The following is a 19,186-nucleotide window of genomic DNA, read 5'->3' as shown; positions in this document are numbered from 1 at the left end:
TCACAGAAAAACGGAGAGGGAAGGACACTCCAAACAGAGGGAACTGCCTGGATAAAAGGAGAGGGGATGCAGCCAGGTGTGGTAGCATGGAACACCTGTGGTAGAGGTGAAGCAAGACTGGAAAAGTCCCTGGAGATGGAGGAAAAGGACCTAGAATGCCAAGGGAATAAGCTTTACTTTATTGTGCAGGCAAAACTTCTTGAATGGGAGCAGCACGGTGTGTGTGTGTGTGTGTGTGGGGGGTAACAATAAAAAGGATGAAAGGCAAAACTGTAAATAGTAACAATACTAATAAGCCTTTAGGGCAGAAATTTTCAACTGGAATAATATTCAATGACTATAACTCAGGGGGCATCTTTTACATTAGGAAGACTTGGATGCACTAGGGTCTATGTACAAATTTAATAACATATTAGTTGATTTTCCTCTATTTCTCATTATTGTGTGGGCATTTCAGAATTTCAACAATGGAGAGAAGCACAGAAACCTAATCCATGAACACAGTATCTGATGTTGACATGTCCCTAGACTGGAAATAGAAGCATGAAGCTTTCATGTTTGAAGACCCTTTGTAATTTCTCTAACTGTATTAATAAGAGAGCAAAAGACAGGAAACAAGTTCAATAACCATTATATAAAGGATTTGATTAATGGATGGTGCATCCATGCAATGCCAAACTGGGGAGATACTGAAAAAGTAATGTAGAGCCAGCGATATGTGTTGATATGGAAAATTGACCACTATGCATTATTGAGAAAAAGAGGATTACAAAACAGTTTATAGATTATGATATCTTACGTATAAACAAGAGGATATATTAGTTGGCATTATGAAATTGCAGATATTCAGCAATTTCTAACCAACAAATGGGAGATTTCATATTGTTCAGCTTGAGTATGTCTAGGAAACTATTGAATATATTTGAATATGTCCAGGAAAGTTTCTGAAAAGTTTAAACAATCTACTCTTACTGGTGGTTACTACCTAAGTGTTGGTCGGTTGAAAGTATGAGAAAAGGACTTTTTTATAATATGCCATAATCCTTCTTTTCTGATTTATTTTATGAAAGAACTACTCAGTTAAATAGATTCCCCTTCCTCTGATTCCACACTTACTATCTAACTTCTGGATGTAATTTTGCCTACACAAAAGTGGAAATAATGACCATTTTGTATGTCCACTTTGTGCTCAAGAGTTATATTTCTCACTGTAAAAAAAAATTCAAAGATTTTTTAATTTATATATGACAGTGGAATGCATTACAATTTTTTTTTAAAGAGAGAGTGAGAGAGGAGAGAGAGAGAGAGAATTTTTAATATTTATTTTTTAGTTCTCGGCGGACACAACATCTTTGTTGGTATGCGGTGCTGAGGATCGAACCTGGGTCGCATGCATGCCAGGCGAGCTCGCTACCGCTTGAGCCATACCCCCAGCCCAACAATTCTTATTACATATATAGAGCACGATTTTTCATATCTCTGGTTGTATACATAAGTGTATCCACACTAATTCGTGTCTTCATACCTGTACTTTGGATAATAATGATCATCACATTCCACCATCATTTATAACCCCATGCCCTCTCCCTTCCTTTACAACCCCTCTGCCCTATCTAGAGTTCTTCTATTCCTCCCATACTCCTGCTCCCTATCCCACTCAAAGACTTTTTTAAAATAAAAAACTCAGGACTGGGGTTGTAGCTCAGCAGTAGAGCGCCCGCCTGGCAATGTGAGGCCCTAGGTTTGATCCTCAACACCATATAAAATAAATAATATGAAGGTATTGTGTCCAACTACAACTAAAACAAATATTTAAAAAAAAGAATTTGGGCTGGGGCTGTAGCTCAGTGGCAGAGTGCTTGTCTCGAACATGTGAGGCACTGGGGTTGGATCCTCAGCACCACATACAAATAAATAAACAAAATAAAGACACTGTGTCCATAAATAACTAAAAAAAATTAAAAAAAAAAGAATTCAAATCTTAAAAAAGCAAGTAGCCATTGACTAACTCACCTTTTGGAAATCTCAGGTTGAGACTTTTAGTGAATGTAAGGAAATTACCAGGAATATGAGTCAGAAAGGAAAATTTCTGGTGCTCATGAAGCTTCAGCTGAATCAATGGGTTATAGTTTCACTAAAATTTTCCTCTTGTTCCATCCTTGTTGAGCTGACTCACAAACTTCAAAAGTTCTTTGCCAATTATTTCAGGTTGGCTATTGTTAGCACTGAATATGGACATTTTTTACATTTTTTCAGAATCAGTTTTATTGAGGTATAGTGTATGTATACACTATGTACTATTTATAATGTACTGACTGTTTGATGATTTTGACAAATGGACAGTGATGTAATCATGACCACAATCACTTATCAAACATTTCCATCTTTCTAAAATGTTCACTTGTATCTTTTTGCAGTTAATCTCCTTCCTTGTTTTCCCAGTCCCTGGAAACCAACATTTTCTATCATTATAGTTTTGCCTTTTCTAGAACTTCATGTAAGTGGAATTAAACAGCCTTTTGTATTTGACCTTTTTCATTTATCTTAAGTGCTTTGAGATTCACCTCTGTTGTTGTGCATATCAATAGCTCTTCTTTTTTTATTGTTGAGTAGTATTCCACTGTGTTTATAAATCACCAAGTGTTTATTCATTCACTTGTTCATGGACATTTGGGTTGTTTCCAGTCTTTGCCCATTACAAGTAAAACTACTGTGAACATTTATAAATAAGTATTAGTATATACATTTTCATCTCTTTTGTCTAAATGTCTAGAAGTGAGGTTACTAGGTTGAATGTTAAGTGTATGCTCAACTCTTAACTCTTTCCAAATTGGTCCTGTCATACTGTACCCCTACCATTGGATAGTGAATTTCAGTTCTTCTACATCCTCAACATTTGGAGTTGTCAAATTTTAAAATTTTAGCTAGCTCTATAGTGATAGCTCATTGTGGCTTCATTTGTATTCTCCTAAGAACAAATGTAAGTCATCATTTCAGCTATTTATTCATCTTCTTGGGTGAGAGGCCATTTGAAATGTTTTGCCCACTTAAAGAACTGGATTATTGGTTATTATTGTAAGGCATGCCTATTAGTGGGACTGTGAAATCAATTTTAGCTACCAATATAAAGGTAACGTGTGAAACACACAGCTTCATTTTGTGAAGCTTAAGTTTGCTGAACAAACATGGTCTCCTGGACTCACCCCCACCATTAATGCTTAGCTAGAGAACAGGGAAATGGAAATCGGGCTGACATTCTAGAAGGTAAAATGAAGGACAAAGGGCTGGTAGACTATTCATGGAATGTGGCTATGAGTATAAGAGAGATAACTGAAGGATTTGTATGGGCACAATTTTGAAGAAAATGATCCAGAATATATGCATGTGTGTACCAGATCAAGATGTTAGATCATACTCCTTCCTACAGATTATGAATCAGATGTTTAGGAGCTTCTCTCAGGCACAGTCTTACCAATCTTCCTGCACTTTTCTGCCTTCTCTTTCATAATTGTAGGCCTTGCTCTTGCAAACATTACTCTTTAGTTTTGAGTCCTCTCAAGCTTTATCTTGGATGCAAAAGCTTTACTGATCTCCAGTTTATCAGCTATTGATAAAAAAAAAATCTTCTGTATACTTCCTTCTCTCATCTGTAAACTTTGGAAAGGACTGTCCACATTTTTCCATTTTCAATGTTTAGCGTAGCCAACTAATGAGGGCTCGATAAGTGTTTGTGGAACGAACTCTAAACTCAGTAGGCTTCTAATTACATTTTTAAGCTTTGGAAGACTGAAAGGAATCCTTCAAAATAAAACACATTTTGTGAATACATTTTTGCAGTTTAATACTTTGTTATTTACCATAGTTATATTCATTTAACATTAAAGTAAAAGCTACTCTGGAGGCTGAGGCAGGAGGATCACAAGTTTGAGGCCAGCCTGGGTGTTAGGGCAACTCTGTTTCAAAGTGTAAAATAAAATTTAAAAAAGGGCTGGGAGGGAGCTGGGGTTATGGCTCAGTGGCAAAGCGCTTGCCTGGCATGTGTGAGACACTGGGTTCATTGCTCAGCACCACATATAAATAAGTAAAATAAAGGTATTATGCCTATCTTCAATTAAAAATGTTTTTTTTTAAAATAGGGCTGGGAGTGTAGTTCAGTGATAGAGTGTTTACTTAGTAAATATAAGTCCTTGGGTTCAGTCTCTAGTATTGTAGCAAACAAACAAAATGAGGAGAGTAATTCAAATTCGAGAAAGCAGTTTAAATTTGCCTTTTTTATTTGCTACCAATATTTTTATTGTAAGAAATACAAAAGGTATGACAAATGAACAGAGCATTTTCTTTTTGTTTCAATTTCGCTTCTGTGTAAGTGAACACAATGGACAGTAACATTTCAACACTAATTTTGAAAAAACAACGAATTCCATTATCTGACAATAAATACCGATATTTGCATTCTAGCACCCAGTAAGACATCCAGTTTCCAAAGGATTATTGACTGTAACCCTCTGAATTTCCTGACCTGTTACCTTTGCCATGACAACAGAATCGCCACTGCAGTTTTTTCTCTCCAATTAAGTGTCAGGGTAAGATGCAAACAGGAATGGCTACCCCAGAGATCCCAGGTCAGAAAGCATCTCTTACTTAAGTTACTTTAAAAAAATAGAGTTCTAGTGATGGGGTATTTAATGGAAGTTGTTGAGATCCTTGGATGACATATTTTACCTGACACAAACACCTATTTTTCTGTTCTCCTCTTCTGATGGGATGGGCTTAGATAAACTGACCACTATTTTTATCTGCCTCAAGGGGAGAGAGCGAGAACATTCAGCTCAGGGCCCTCTAAAAACATTTCCATGTGGAATAGGACATGGCCCACTTGGCCCTGTCCGATGTTGTCTGTACCCAAGGTCATTTTTTTTTTTTTGAGGGCTGATAGTCCATATAGTTAAGAAAATCCCTGCTTTCCCAGGGCTGTGCTACACCCACCCTTGAGTAGAACATAGGAAAGACGCTGGGGTGGACCTGACAGGCCAGTGTGGTTACTCTCAACCTTGTATGCAGAGAAAAGAACAGATCTAACACCAAGTCATTGGCCAACATTCTTGTAAGACTGTGTTCCTGGCAGTGATTTTCCACACTGCTTTTTTGACCTGCTGGGTCCAAAGCACCAAAACAGAGCATTCTGTAGCAATGTGAGCAAACGGAATGAGAGTAATTATGCACCTTTAGGGAACATGCACCCTGATGTCTGTACCCTGATATTAAATAGCAGAATGAATTTCAAGTATGAAGAAATACAGTAGAAGTATAGCCTGCAAATGGATAGAAAACAGCAGCCTGGAATGTGGTTTATATTCTTGGTTAGTTTTTCTCTTGGTACCACAGCCAAAACTGAATGCTTCGTAGAACGACTTGGTTAAAGATCAAGATGCATACAAAGATGCTAGAGGGCATGTCTGATTGATGTCATGGGCACATTCAGTGCCTGGCATCGGGAACCATCTATTGATGACGGTGGCCAGCTGAATGTTAAGTAGGAGTGGTGGCCAGGTCTAGGCAGGCACACTGTGGTATCTAATCTCATGATGTCCTTGATGACTCCAAATGAGCAGAGGACAGAGAGCACCACTTGGACAGGTCAGGGTGGTGGCAAGGAGCACCTTAGTTGGAGAGAGGAAGAGATGGTTACAGGGATGGGGTCAGGATGTAGGCTGTGGAGATAGGTAATAGTCATCCTGGGCTGTTCTCATAGCCTAGATTAGTATCTGATGTGCACAGTCTCTTCATTGTGAGAACTGTGATTTCACATATAGAAACCAATAAGTCAAAAGTCCAAATTAAGATTTTTTTTTTAAAACTTTAAAAACATTTTCTCTTTTAAGTAAAAAAAGAAAGAAGTTTACTGTGTATGGCAGCCTTGCTGAAACTTGGAAGAAAGTTTTTACTATGGAAATGCTGAAGCACTAATACATTTTACAGTGAAAACATGAGCATTTTAGAAATGATAATCCTACAAAATTCTCTAGTTCTAATCTGCCCTCTACAGGAACTGACATTGTGCTTTTCTTAACACATACTGCTTTTCTATACAAAACACTTGCCCTTTAACCTTCAGATCAAATACCAGAAATACCTAAAATACCAGAAATGCAGCAAGCTTTTGAGGTGTTGGGAATTGCTGGTTGCTAAAATCCCTTTTTCAATTACTGTATGAACAACCCTTGCTTTTTATTACCAGGCTGGATTGCTTCTGTACACAGCTAAGTTGCCCGAAGCATGGAAACTTGGACTTCTTCATCTGACCTGCTCTGGAAGCCTCAAGGCACAAGCTGCCAGTTCTGCTTCTACAGAACAGCTTTCACACTGCTCCCCTTTCAGCAGTACTACCTGTTCCCACTTCTGCACAGGACACCTAGTACACACTAGATCTTGGGGAGAAGCTTCTTCACAAGGCCAGACAGAAGGCACGCCCAGACACTTGTCTCTGCCTGGCATCTATCTACTCTGCTGGCCACCTGGCCCAGTTCCTAAATGAAGGCAATCTCTAAAATGCTTTTCTACCTTTAGCTTTTACTTTTGCTGTAATTTCACCCTATACTATATGCATATTCAACACAAGCAACAACTACAAAGACCTCTGCTTTAATTTGTTTACATAATGATAAAACACCAAAAATACTACATCTATAGACTTATCTCTACTAATCATAATAAAAATGCATGCAGCTTACTTGGGGGTTTCATCTAACTTTTAATTTCAAGACCATGATAATGAACCTCAAATGCAAGCCCTAGTAAATCTGCCTTCAGTTGTACTTTCACAGGACTAGTGTGACTCAGAAATAAATAATATACATGAATAATAATAGAAATAATTTATGCAAATGTAGAACAACTTGAAAAAAATTCTCCACCTGCTAAGTGCTGTATCTAGGTTGCTATTAATTCCAAATACTAATACATTTATTAATGGTCACTGGAAAATAAATGAATAAAAAGTAAGTAAGGAGCTATAACTTACATGTGTATATGATTGCAAACAAAGGCCAAGAGTGAAAAGACATGGTACACTTGCGGGTTCAAAAAATGCACTACTGTTGGACCAATTTTAAGTATTCAAAGACTTAACGGTCAAACTCAGAGTTGCTGGTGACCACAGAAGTATTGTTAGCTAATACATGTTATTCATTTCATAAAATTTAAGATTAGAAAATTTCAAGTAAGGGGTCCAAGGTACCATCAGAATTTTGACCTAAACACAGAGGGAATTTGACTAAAAACCAGTCTGAAATTAAATATTGGTATCGTTTTGTGTTTACTGATTAGTGCTAAAGTCACAGTTCTTTTCAGTCAATATACAGCTATATGTCTCCTTTAGGAAAATCTACTTTTGATTCCAAACTTCTAAAGTAGAGAAGGAGTTGATTTTTTTCTTTTTTTGGTGGGTGTGATCAGATTATTCACACAAAAGATTCCTCTCAACAGGAAAGCCCCCTCTTACAGGAGATAATTTACTTACATGCCTGTAATTACTTGAAGGGTGGAGGAGGGGGAGAAAAATTGGAAACTAAAGAGGAACTTTTGCCAACTGAAGATGGAGTAGAAAATAAACAACTTTTCAAAACAACTTTTCCAGGATTCTCCTTTGCCATCATAAATGTAGAATGACAGAAGAAAAAAAAAAGAAATAAAAAGCATTTCCTGCAATTATACATCTTCTCTTAAAAAAAAAAAAAAAGGCTGAGCTTACAACTTGGGATGCCTGGTAGAGCTTCGCAGAGAGCAGCTTCTACCGCATCCCTTCATACCCGAACGTTCGGAAAATTATGTTGTACTTATTTATGCACAGAAGACACCCGTTGACTTCCTGCGTCATTTTACTTCCTTAGATTGCAGAACGGATGCCTCTGAGACAGCAGCAGAGCCTGGACCTCTCCCGTCCGGTGGGTCTCGGGCAGCTCCGCCCCCTGCCACTCTCCTGCGGAGGGGCGGGGCGCCGCGCCCGGGAAGGCGTCCAGGTGCGGATCAAGTTGGGAACGCCAGCCAGTGGCGTTCGCTCTGGCCCAGGTAACTGACCTGGGTTTGAAGTGGACCTTTCTGGGGGCTTAAATTGGGCTCCCCTTCGGTGAGGGCTGAGGGTGCACGGGGTCATGATTTCTTAGAACTCTGACAGTTCCTAGTGTGTGTGTGTGGCAGTTTGATTCAGTGTGAATCACCGAGATTTTCTCGCCTGCCTCTCTGGAGGAAAGCAGGTACCACTGAGTTTCTGCCATTCAAGAGTGAGTACGCGGCCTGTTGTACTGTGCTACAGAAAATGAAGAATACTGTCATTTCCTTCCTCCTAAATTTTGTTAATCATTTCCAGGGGAGGGGCGAGAGGAAAGTGGGTCTCTGAGCAGAAACGTAAATTAAAACAAACATATCATGAATGCTAAAAACCTTTAAAAGTGGAGAAACCAGAGATGTTGGAGAGTTGCTAGATTATGCTCATATACCTAGACAATACCTAAGAGTTAGAATTTCTTAGGAATTTGCATTAGTCATTAAAGTGTAAAATTTACCAGGTCTTTTAGCATTTTAGTGCTGTTTCAGTATAGCAATTCTTTAGAAAAGATTTTGTCTATTTAATTATTGATGCACTACTTATTTTGCTCATCTGATTTTTAGATTAGAATTTTAAAGTGGAATCAGTGTCAAAAGGTCACCATGGTAGAGGATGTGAAACCAGTAGACTGGGGTGTGGGTGTTTTAACTGGGGCTTCTTGATTAAATGTTACACTCCTAACAAAACTATTCTGTTCACAAACTGAGAGTTGCCTTTTTAATAAGTGAGTCTGCCCAAAGTAGAAAAGTGAGGTAACTAGGTACCTCAAAAAAAAAAATACAAAAACCAAAAGTGTCCTGAATAAAAGTGACTAGGCTTTCTTGACTCAACTTAAGATCAAAATAGGCATAAAGTCATCTAGCACAATTAATTTTCAGACAATCGTTCAGAACCTAGATAAACAACTAAAATATCTTAAGTTATAGAACATTATGAACACTATTAATTATATTGAGGAACAAGTGCTAGGCAGAAGTTAAAGATGTGCAGAAAAAAAGAATAAAGTCCTTAGAACTACCTCTTCAGCCTTGGCCAGATTTTTATTTTTTTGAAAGCGCCACCTTGTGGAACACACTGTAATAAAACAGAAGAGTCCAGCTCTTAGGACTGTGAATTAACAGAACTTTTTTAAAAGTTTTTTTTTTTTAAAACTACTTTTCATACCTACCATTAACATTAAACAAAAATAAACAAAAAACTACCTTCAATTCCTACAACATTAACTTTAAATTTCTGTAATAGTATTTCAATAGATGCTGGGGGGGGGGGCGGGAAAGCATGTACTTTCAAGTAGCTCTTTCTTCTTAAAGGCCAGAGCACCAGGATCAAGGAAACCAAGATTCTAAAGGAAGTCCATTTATTAATCTAAACTAACTCCCCAAGAATACCAGCAAACCAGTAAATGCAAAATACTTTGAAAAGCTGGTACTCCACTTAAAAAACAAAAACAAAACAAAACAAAACAAAAACTAATTGAGAAAAAACATTAAGAGTATCATTTTCCTCCTACTTCTACAGTTCTGTTATTTACAAAGGTCAGAAGACAGAGAAGGCAAAAGGAATAGATTTGGCTTATTTTCTAAAAAAGGACAAGTTAGAAATGCTTGAGATATAAGTATGTATCAAAATTGGACTAAAATTGTATTGATAATAATGAAGTCAGTAAGGAATGAAAATGCTGTTTTCTCATGCTTTTGAGGAAATACCATTACTATTTTTCCCAGGATTTACATTGTTTTCAGGCTTTGGTAGTCTCAGGAAGTTTTTTGGAGAAGACAAATGTACTTAATGTATTAGTGTACATGATAAAGGAGTTTGTAAGATTTACAATTTTTCAAAAGTCCCACTGGCATAGGAAACACATGACTTAAAAATTTTTTTTAAACAGTGAATACTCTAAAGCATATGTTAATTTATGCCAGGGATAGCTTTTCCATATGATTTATTTTTGAACATGTCAAGTCCATAGTTTTCCAGGTGATTTTTTTTTTTTTTTTTTTTTTTTTTTTTTAAAGAGAGAGTGAGAGAGGGGGGAGAGAGAGAGAGAGAGAGAGAGAGAGAATTTTTAATATTTATTTTTTTAGTTCTCGGCGGACACAACATCTTTGTTGGTATGTGGTGCTGAGGATCGAACCCGGGCCGCACGCATGCCAGGCATGGCGCGCTACCGCTTGAGCCACATCCCCAGCCGCCTTTCCAGGTGATTTTAATATCAATTCTCACAATATACTTGAGGATAAAAAAATATATACTTCAAAATATATGTAACTTTGAAACTACCCTTTGAATATGTTCAGTTTCTTCAGAATTTCCTCTATTCACTGTCTAATGTTTCATAAATAATTTTTAAAGATTTAGAAGTCATGCCACAAAAAAGAAGTCATGCCACATCTTTATTCTTATGTCACAACATAAAACGTGCATTCTTTTGAATTCTATCAATATGTTCCTACAGCCAATTATGCAACAAAAGTTTGTATTTGGAAAATAAAATGTAAGACACTCTCATGTGCTTATCATAAAAATAGTCAAGCTGTCACTTAAAAGAAAAGCAATTCTTTGAACATAAGAATTTTAATATGCTTATGATATCATGAAGTTCACATGATTTAATTTCCACAATGGAATGAGAATTGCATTACTGACTTTAATTAGGCACCACTTTAAAGTGAGGCCGCTATTGTTATTAAAAAATCAATTTAAATACATAATTTAAAGTTCAAAATGTTTGGTACTATTGGTTTCTTTCAACAAAATGGATAGTACCATGTTCTAGAATCAAACTATATATTTTTCCTATTAAAAGGAACACATTTTCTTTAAGATCTTAACATCTGTGCATTCTGAAATTTTCATTTGTACTGGAAACTAACATGCCGAGATTCTACTCTTAGTTGGATAATTTTAAACTATTTTTAGTAAATCACCTGGGGCTAAATGAAAAACCTGCCATTCACAGTGTGTGCTTCCTGAGGGAAAAATCTGAGAACACAGGGGGCTGAAATGGCCCCAAGCTTTCTTGCAGAGAGGCTCTTTCTCTTTGAGTTTCCAGCCTCTTCAGAGGGACAAAGTGGGAGGCTCCAACCCAATGAGTGATTACAAGCTCTCAGGAATTATGTTATTGAGCTTAGGTTACCCTTTGCCATGAGATAGCTTATGATAAACAGATATGTTTCTTTTTCTTTTTCTTTTTTTATACTGAGGTTGTTATAACTCCATATAACAACAGCTCACAAGGCCTGAGCCACCAGAACCAAGCCCCAAACAGAAGCTATCAGGCACATACATGTGTACACTAGTTCTAGTATATATTCAAAACGTGATTTCAAATCTGAGACTTTTTCTTGCCATAAGCTTCTTTCTTGGGGCAGTATGATCTTTTCAGTTAACTGCTGCCTAGCTTTTGGGAAAGAAGTCTGAAGCCATGTTACAGAAGAATAAGCGATATTCACTAGGTTCTTATTCTACTGTATGCTTCAAAAAAGGGCCCTAATGGCAAAGCTGCTCATGGGGTACCTGGGTTTTAGAAGTGGTGAGCCTGCGTGTAAAGACATACAACAAGAGAATCATTGCCTAAGTGCAACCACTATGGCAATGGAAGAACTATGAGATTTAACTGAGTTTGTGAAGCTGAGATGCCCTTTCCTTCTGTGCCACCAGAGGGTGATGGGCAAAGCATCTAGTGCCAAAATGTGTTTGAATTTTTCTTTACAAACATTACTTATAAATAAGCCCAAAGCAGATGCTAGAAGTAAAAACTGAGCTCACCATTTAAAATTCTAAAAATGCTGAAAAATTCCAGTTCAGAACAGCTGCATTTTTCTTGAGGGAACCACTGAAAAAACTTTTGCAAAAGCAAAGAGTCAAGTTATGTTCACTTTAACACATGGATACCAACCAAGAAAAGGTCATGGTGAATCAGTGCAGTGAATTTTAAAATTAAATTTCTAGGCCCCAGGGGAAAAAAAAAAGTCTTTTGTCTTTTGAACCTCAATCAAAGGCAGAACTAATTTCCAGGTAAGACTTAGAATATATCTTGCTCAGAATGCTCCTAGATTCATTATATCTCAAGCATTTACAGTGGTGACAACACATCATTAATGCTGTCACAGGAAGGAAGTATAAACCATGCTTAGCCCATCTTTTTTACCTTGCGTTAGAAAACATTCCTGTTCCTAAAGCTACGGAACTAGAACAATGTTAAACAATGTATGTTTTAAAAAAAGAACAGTTCTATCCCCAAAAAGCTTTTGAGAAGAAACATCTCCTAAATGTTCTTCTTGTTCAGGAATTACGTTCTTAAGCTTAGGTTATCATTACCCTTTGCTATGAGATAACAATATGAAGCTGGGAAGAATTCAGTGAGCTTGATAATGCATAAGCATCATTTGAAACACTTTCTACTGAGGAAAGCAATGGCCAGTCCTTGAAAAGCCTAACTCTCAACATAATCTAGCTGTTTGTTGCCTGTCCTCAAACAGTCAGAAAGCACAGGAAGCAGAACTTCTCCAAAGATGCTTTCTGTGTCTTCTGGTTACTCAAGTTCTCTCAGCACCAAACTATAGAGAAGGCAGAGGTGGTATGGGATACAAAGGATGAGAGAGAAAGCATCTGGAGAAAAAGAAGAGCTATTTATAATGCCCAGGTCAGGCTGGTCCTGCAGAGAGCAGGAGTGAGCACAAGGCACTGGAAACAAGCATGGCCTGGAGGAGAGAGACAAAGATTATTTAGAATATTAACAGCTAGCTCTAAAAAAGAGTTAAAGACATTCCCTCAGAAATTACACTAAGCATAAATTCTACAAAAATGTAAAACACTAAGTAACAGTTTATAGCAATCTTTGTGCTGGTGACAGAGTGGAACAAGTATCCTATTCATTGCTTAGGTAACTCAAGCAGATGCCAGGTAGGAAGACTGCATCAAGAACATATGGGGCCCTGTTAGGATTGCAGAATCAAGGCCATAAACCATAATCTGAAGCTGCCTATTTATGAAAGGTTCATTGAAAGCAAGCAAGCAGGTGGTGCATGGAACAGCTTTGGCATCTGTTATGAGTTATGAAATGGGAGCAATATATATGAGAGGTGCTGGGAGATAGATAAGATGGGCACTTTGCAAATAAGGCAGTGCATAGGGAAAAGTACAGTGTAATAGATACAGAAAATTTAAATGGTATCTCTGTCCCTGGTCAGAGAGAACTACTCTCCAAATCCAAACAGGAAACAGTTTTGACAAATTCCTAAAAACAAAAACTAAGTAAAAACGAAAACCAAAAAAGAAGTCAAGACATTTCAAACCAGAAAATAAAGGTTTTCTCTAGTTTTTTTTTTTAACCTATACGAGGTACAATCCCTAAATCTATAGCAAGTAATAAAAAGCTTATATTTTCAAAAGAAACAGTAAAGCATGATACTATATAGAAAGTTAAAATAGACTTACAAGTAAATTCAGTTTCAAAAGAGTAAATAGAATGCATGCTTTAAAAAACAGGTCTCTTAAAGGATATTAGAATTTTTTCTTCCTTTTTGCTGTGTGTCTAAAACTTCATCTTTAACTGCTAACAAATTTACTCCTTTTGGCCAGAACAGAAATGCTGAGGACATAGGCTCAACTTTCTAATTTGAGAAGATCATTCTGGTGAATCACCTTCAGTGAACAGCGCCTGGAATTTTATCGGTCACCTTGAGTCTTTAAAATTCAATTATTCTTGTCGTTTACAAAAAGTAACACTTTAAGAGATCACAGAATCTCTCTTACACACATGTACACACACACTCAAAAGTACCAAATCAGGCCCAGCAGCTGCAGAGAGGTTACATCATAACTCAGCTGTGCCTGGATCACCCACTTCACACTGGCAGCATTCAAGGTTAGAAATATGAAATGGCAGCACAATTGGTCAGCAGCTTCTCTTCTTCTGGAATTTTTCCAGGTTCTTGAAATAAACAGACAGACAAATGAATGAACATAAAGCTGCAATCACTCTTGCATTGATTCCAAAACAGTAAACTAGGCGGTTTCCTTGAAGAAGCAGAACCCATCCAGAAGATGGCAGCTGGAAGGCCTCCAGACAGTGACCTTCAATAGCTCTGCTCAGGGGGACCCAACAGCCACTAAGGGTATTCTCCAGATGATCAGCTCAAGATAGCCATGGGGACCTTAGGCTGTATTCAGCTCTGAGGGGTTCTGGCTGGGCGGCAGGTGGGAATCCAGGTTCTCCTTGCACCTCTCCAGGTCTTGGAAGTATGGGTGAGACAGGGCGCTGTAGGCAGATATTCTTTTGGCTGGATTAAATGTCAGGCACTTCTGTAATAAAGAAAAAGAAATGGACGGATATAAAACATCAGTGTAAATAATATGCTTTACATAGTTATTCCTCTATTCACTGACACGTATTAAGTATATCTATAATAAGAGTGAATTTTTATTTCAAGGAACATTACATAATATGTAGACAGTACTTTACTTTTATATGCCCCTAATGCATAAATTGCCCTGAAGGAAAAGACAACATCCTTTGGGTGTCTGAGGTGTGTTGATTACCTATGGTTTCTCTCCAGACTACTCCACATTCCTTAAAAAATGGAGGTGTAGCTCAGTGGAAGAGTGCTTGTTAGCTTGTTTGATCCCCAGCACCCCCAAAGTTAATATTATATTTGTAGTATGTATATAGCCTTACTTATGCTGAGATTCTTCTAGAAAACTTAGTTCTATAGTCAGGGACTTTACCCTATCACCTTGCCTTGGCCCAGGGTTTGTCAATGTGCAGATAACAGATGAGGTGTCCTACTTAGGTGTAAAGGGTAATTACTGAACAAGGTGGTGGAGGTGTAAAAGGTAATTACTGAACAAGCCCCCCCCCAGTGGAGGGGTTCAAATCTAGGTCTCTATTACTTGCCCTAGGACTGCATCACCCAGGGGAAGGATGCCCTCTTTCTAACTCTCAGCAAGATGCCCCATGGGCTAGCAGCATCCCTTCAAGGAAACCATAAGATTCAATTCAAGTCACTAAAGTCTATTCCAGGTGGACAATTCAAGCACAGGAGTACTAGAGCAAATGAGCTGGTCCCTGCACTTAAGGAGTACCTGGTCTGAGTCAAATGGTCTGGTCAGTTTGGCTAGGCAACTGAGGTAGAAGGTAAAAGGAGGGACAGGTGAACCTCTGCTCCCAAACTGTCAACCAAGTCCCTAATGTCAGTCTCATTTCCACTTCAACCACATGTAATTTTGTTCCTCCACTCCTTTCTCCTTTAACCAAGCTGAGCACCTACCTGGTGACAAGCACTAATTACCATGAGTAGGACCTGCCCATTGTCTCAGGAGCCACAGGCCACAAAGAAGCATACCATTTGAGGCAATGCCCACTGAAGGGAAGTGGGCCTCTGTAATGCCTATAAATTTTAAGACCTCTATGTAATACAAAGACTTAATATTTTTATGGTTATGCAGACTTTCCCACTCATTTAGGGTTCCTGCTCACAGTCCTCCTTATGTTCTGACTAGATTACGGACCCCATTAATAGTTGAAAGCTACTGGTCTTAAAGAAAGGCACATACAGGCTGGGGGTGTAGCTCAGTGGTAGACCATTTGCCTAGCATGTATGAGGCACTAGGTTCAATCCTTAGCACCACATAAAAAATAAATGAATAATAAAATAAAGGTATTGTGTCCATCTACAACTAAAAATAATAAAAAAAGAAAGGTACATACAAATAGAAAATTCTATATATAATTTCAGGCAAATTCTCTAGTCCCCTGAAATCTTATTTATCCTAAGCTCCCTATCAGTCTGCAGATTCCAGTTTCAGTTTTGGGTCTTCTGAAAAATCAAGAGCTAAATGGCAGGCAGAGAAAGGAGCTTGTAGCTGGGGATATAGCTTGGTTGGTATACCCACATGCACAAGGCCCTGGGTTCAATATTCAGCACCACCAAAAAAAAAAAAAAAAAAAAAGAGAGTACAATCCAGAAAGGAGCTTGTGTGTAGAATGTATTCACTGTCTCTAATAGACAACTTTAGAAAAGCTTTGCAAAGACTGCTCTTCCAAAGGTCAGAAAAGCAGGGGCAAAGTTCTTGAGTCTGAGTCTCTCTTTCTGCAGTCCAAGGAGGAAAAGATAGGGCAATTGCATTAGGGGCAGGGGTGGGGGAAAGCTAGTCCCCTAGGACATAGGAGAGAAGAGAAAAGCTTTGTGGGAATATGTGTGAGATAGGAAGAGATGTCCCTAGAGGATTATCTGGGAGGAAGCCCTTTCCTGCAGCTGCACTGATAGTGTAAGAGCTGGGAAGAGAATGGAGGGAAGGAGAGAGAGCTCCTTACTCAAACAAGGGTGTGTGTGTGAGAACTCCAAGGGGAACTCTTAATATATTCTGTCCTATAGAATTATAGTTAGAAAAAGGAGTAAAGTTCTATTACTCCTCTATTTCAGGAACAAGGCTGGCATGAGAATTAACTCAAAGATCTTGTGTAATAATATTGCTTCTGCACAAAAATTTAATTTCATTGCCAAATAACTACTTACAAAATGAGGTTTTAGAATCATAACTTAGCCAAGACTCAAATACTGTGATAGACTGGATAATTTTTCGCATATACTCCCTTTCTTCTCTCTTCTCCCTCCAAAGGAGGGGTAATCCTTCCTCCATTTCAAGTTGGCCTTGGCTATGTAACTTGATTTGGACAACAGAATGTGGAAAGACGACTGTGGCAGGATGATTCTTCTAAGCCTAGGCCTTTGGGGGCACTATATGTTCTCGCCTGCCTTCTGGGAGCTTCTACCTACTGCCATGAGGAAAACACGCCCCAGGAAGCTGCTGCTTCTTGTGGAGAAGACCTGTACTTGACCACAGCCTGAAGCAGATGTCAGAGGCTCTTAATTCAGGAGGTAAAGGATAAACCCGTTACTGACTGGGTTCTGTCACCAAGAGAAGCTCCCAATAGGTATACTCTTCTGTACCTATTTTTCTGGCCTTTGAGTTCAGAAACTTAGCTACAGCACCAAGTATTATGAGTTTGAGTCTGAAGGATTTTACATGTGCATGGCATGTTAAATACTTAAGAAATTGGTCCCAGAAGGAGTTTTGCTACTTGGTTCCTTTGGAAAAACATTCCCCCAAGATGTTACTATTTATGAAAAGGGACTTTAAAATGACAAACAAGTTACTTAAAGCAGCACGAACTTTAAACAAGGAAAGATAATATTTACTTCTAAACAAGTATATGCCCAAGCAAATCCAGAAGCTTCTAAGGCTTCAAAGATGGCAGATTTTATTCAGAGTGTGGATCAGAAGGACATTCCAGAATCAAAATCCACAAAACCCATGAAAAAACTACAGCCAGCTGTGATGGCTGTAGCCCTTGCTGAACTGATTCTTGTGCCCAGAGCTCAGTATGAATAATACCATCCCAGGGCACAGAACTGCATGAACTTACCAGAAGCAGGTCTTTGCCAAGTTCGTCGATATCTGATACAAACTTCTCAATGGGTTGGGCAGATTTGGAATGAAAAGCCTGCCTGGGAAGGGCAACGTCTCTGGGCCAGTCCTCTTCTCCTGGGAGTCCAATTACACTAGGAAAGAACACGTGAATGTGAGCATTAGCTGCTATGCCAAGTTGTTTCCTCACCAAATTCTAAAGAGAGCAAAAGCTCTTGAGATAGGCACTGGGGACAGAGATTCCCCAGGAGAAATTCACTTTATGACTATTTGTCTCTGCCCTACTGCAATATGGTGATCATCTAACAGGAGAGGATACGTAAGCTTATAGGAAAATTGTAAAATTCATTGGAAGGAGATAAAGGATTACTCTGGCAGCAGATTAAAAATATGAGATGATGTAGAAATGGGGCATATATTAAGGGCAAACCCTAACATACTGACAAAGCAGGACCTGCTGGATTCAAAGGAGACCACATGGGTACAAAAAGTCTTCCTTTATGCCCACGAGTGTTCTTTGTGTTCTGATGGAACACCTCAGTGAGGACATGCTTTCTGTTATGGTTTCATTAATACATCCATTTGGTTAAAGAGTAATTCCCCAAACAGAGATTACATACATTGGAATCAGACAAAGAAAAAAGGCTAAAAGGAATGTTCTATTTTATGCAAACACTATTTTATAAAGAACTCTACAGTATTCCAGAGCAAGAAAACAATAAACCATAAGAATATCACTCACATTTCCTCTGAAAACCATTCTGGGATCAGAGTCGTAGAGAGAATAATAAGTGATAAAGAGAGCATAGGTTTTGGAAAGGGGTAGATCTGGGTTCAAATTCCACACCTCTCATTTACTAGTACTAAAACCAAATTGTTTTGACATCTGTGACTCTTGGTATTTTTATTTATAGTGATGGTAATTTATGGCTACAATGAAGGTCAGTGATAATTTATAAAAAGTATATAATACAATGCCCCACACATAGAACACACAGTCAATATAATTATTTATTATTATCATAGTTAAAAATGTTATTAATGTAAAGTGCATCAATAAAGGAAATATATCATTACTACACTGCAAATAGGAACTGCTTGACTCCTAGTTATGTGTAAACTTAAAATTCTTCAGAAATATTCATGAGCCAGTGGCCCTACATAATTTATACATTATATAGATATTATTTACAGTTGATGTAAAGGTGGTTAGGTGGGTTTGAATAAGGGAAATCAGAGAATGCAAGAACTTATATCTCACAAAAATGTCTAACTCCAAACTAAAAAAAAGTCACAGTTTTGTGGACATGACATACAGTCAAATTCTGAGTTAAACTAATTTATTTCAGTTAGAAATGATGCCACCATTTCATGGTTCATCTTAAGAGTCTTCTCCTTGGTCTGTACTTTCTAAGACTTAGCCTAGGAAGGGGTGACCTCATGAAAGGATTTCCAGGTTTCAGGAAGATAAGGTGGTAAATGTCACAAGATATGCAAGGCTTTGTTTTTCTTACCCTGACCTAAACAAAGCCCAGGTGACAGACCTCACCTAGGGAGGAGCATATATACCCCTGGATCATTGCACCTGTCACTGGGTGTCTGGGGCAAGACACTAATTCTGCTTCTGTTGGGCATCTGAAAGAGTCACAT

The 19,186-nt window shown here is 38.1% G+C and overlaps 1 protein-coding gene and 1 long non-coding RNA gene across 6 annotated transcripts in view; one reads left to right on the top strand and one right to left on the bottom strand.

Annotated features, from left to right (window-relative positions):
• The first annotated feature begins 4,294 nt into the window (after positions 1-4,294).
• On the top strand, positions 4,295-12,825 carry LOC144375442 (uncharacterized). The gene is made up of 2 exons (XR_013435303.1): positions 4,295-10,081; positions 10,305-12,825. It is a non-coding gene; the product is annotated as an uncharacterized LOC144375442 (long non-coding RNA).
• A 1,241-nt stretch (positions 12,826-14,066) lies between these two features.
• Cdk6 (cyclin dependent kinase 6) overlaps positions 14,067-19,186 on the bottom strand; it is a 204,604-nt gene continuing 199,484 nt past the window's right edge. For all 5 annotated transcript variants that reach the window (XM_040291503.2, XM_040291505.2, XM_078040417.1 and 2 more), the window contains exons 7-8: positions 17,535-17,670; positions 14,067-14,410 (exon numbers count right to left, since the gene is read on the bottom strand). In XM_040291503.2, the coding sequence (XP_040147437.2) occupies positions 14,264-14,410; positions 17,535-17,670 (283 nt within the window). In that variant the 3' untranslated portion in view covers positions 14,067-14,263. The remainder of the gene's footprint in view (positions 14,411-17,534; positions 17,671-19,186) is intronic.

The sequence above is a fragment of the Ictidomys tridecemlineatus genome, chromosome 2, assembly GCF_052094955.1.
Source record: "Ictidomys tridecemlineatus isolate mIctTri1 chromosome 2, mIctTri1.hap1, whole genome shotgun sequence".
NCBI classification, from domain to species: domain Eukaryota; kingdom Metazoa; phylum Chordata; class Mammalia; order Rodentia; family Sciuridae; genus Ictidomys; species Ictidomys tridecemlineatus.
The sequence above is the reverse complement of the archived record's forward strand: the minus strand, read 5'-3'. Positions and strand labels throughout refer to the sequence as shown.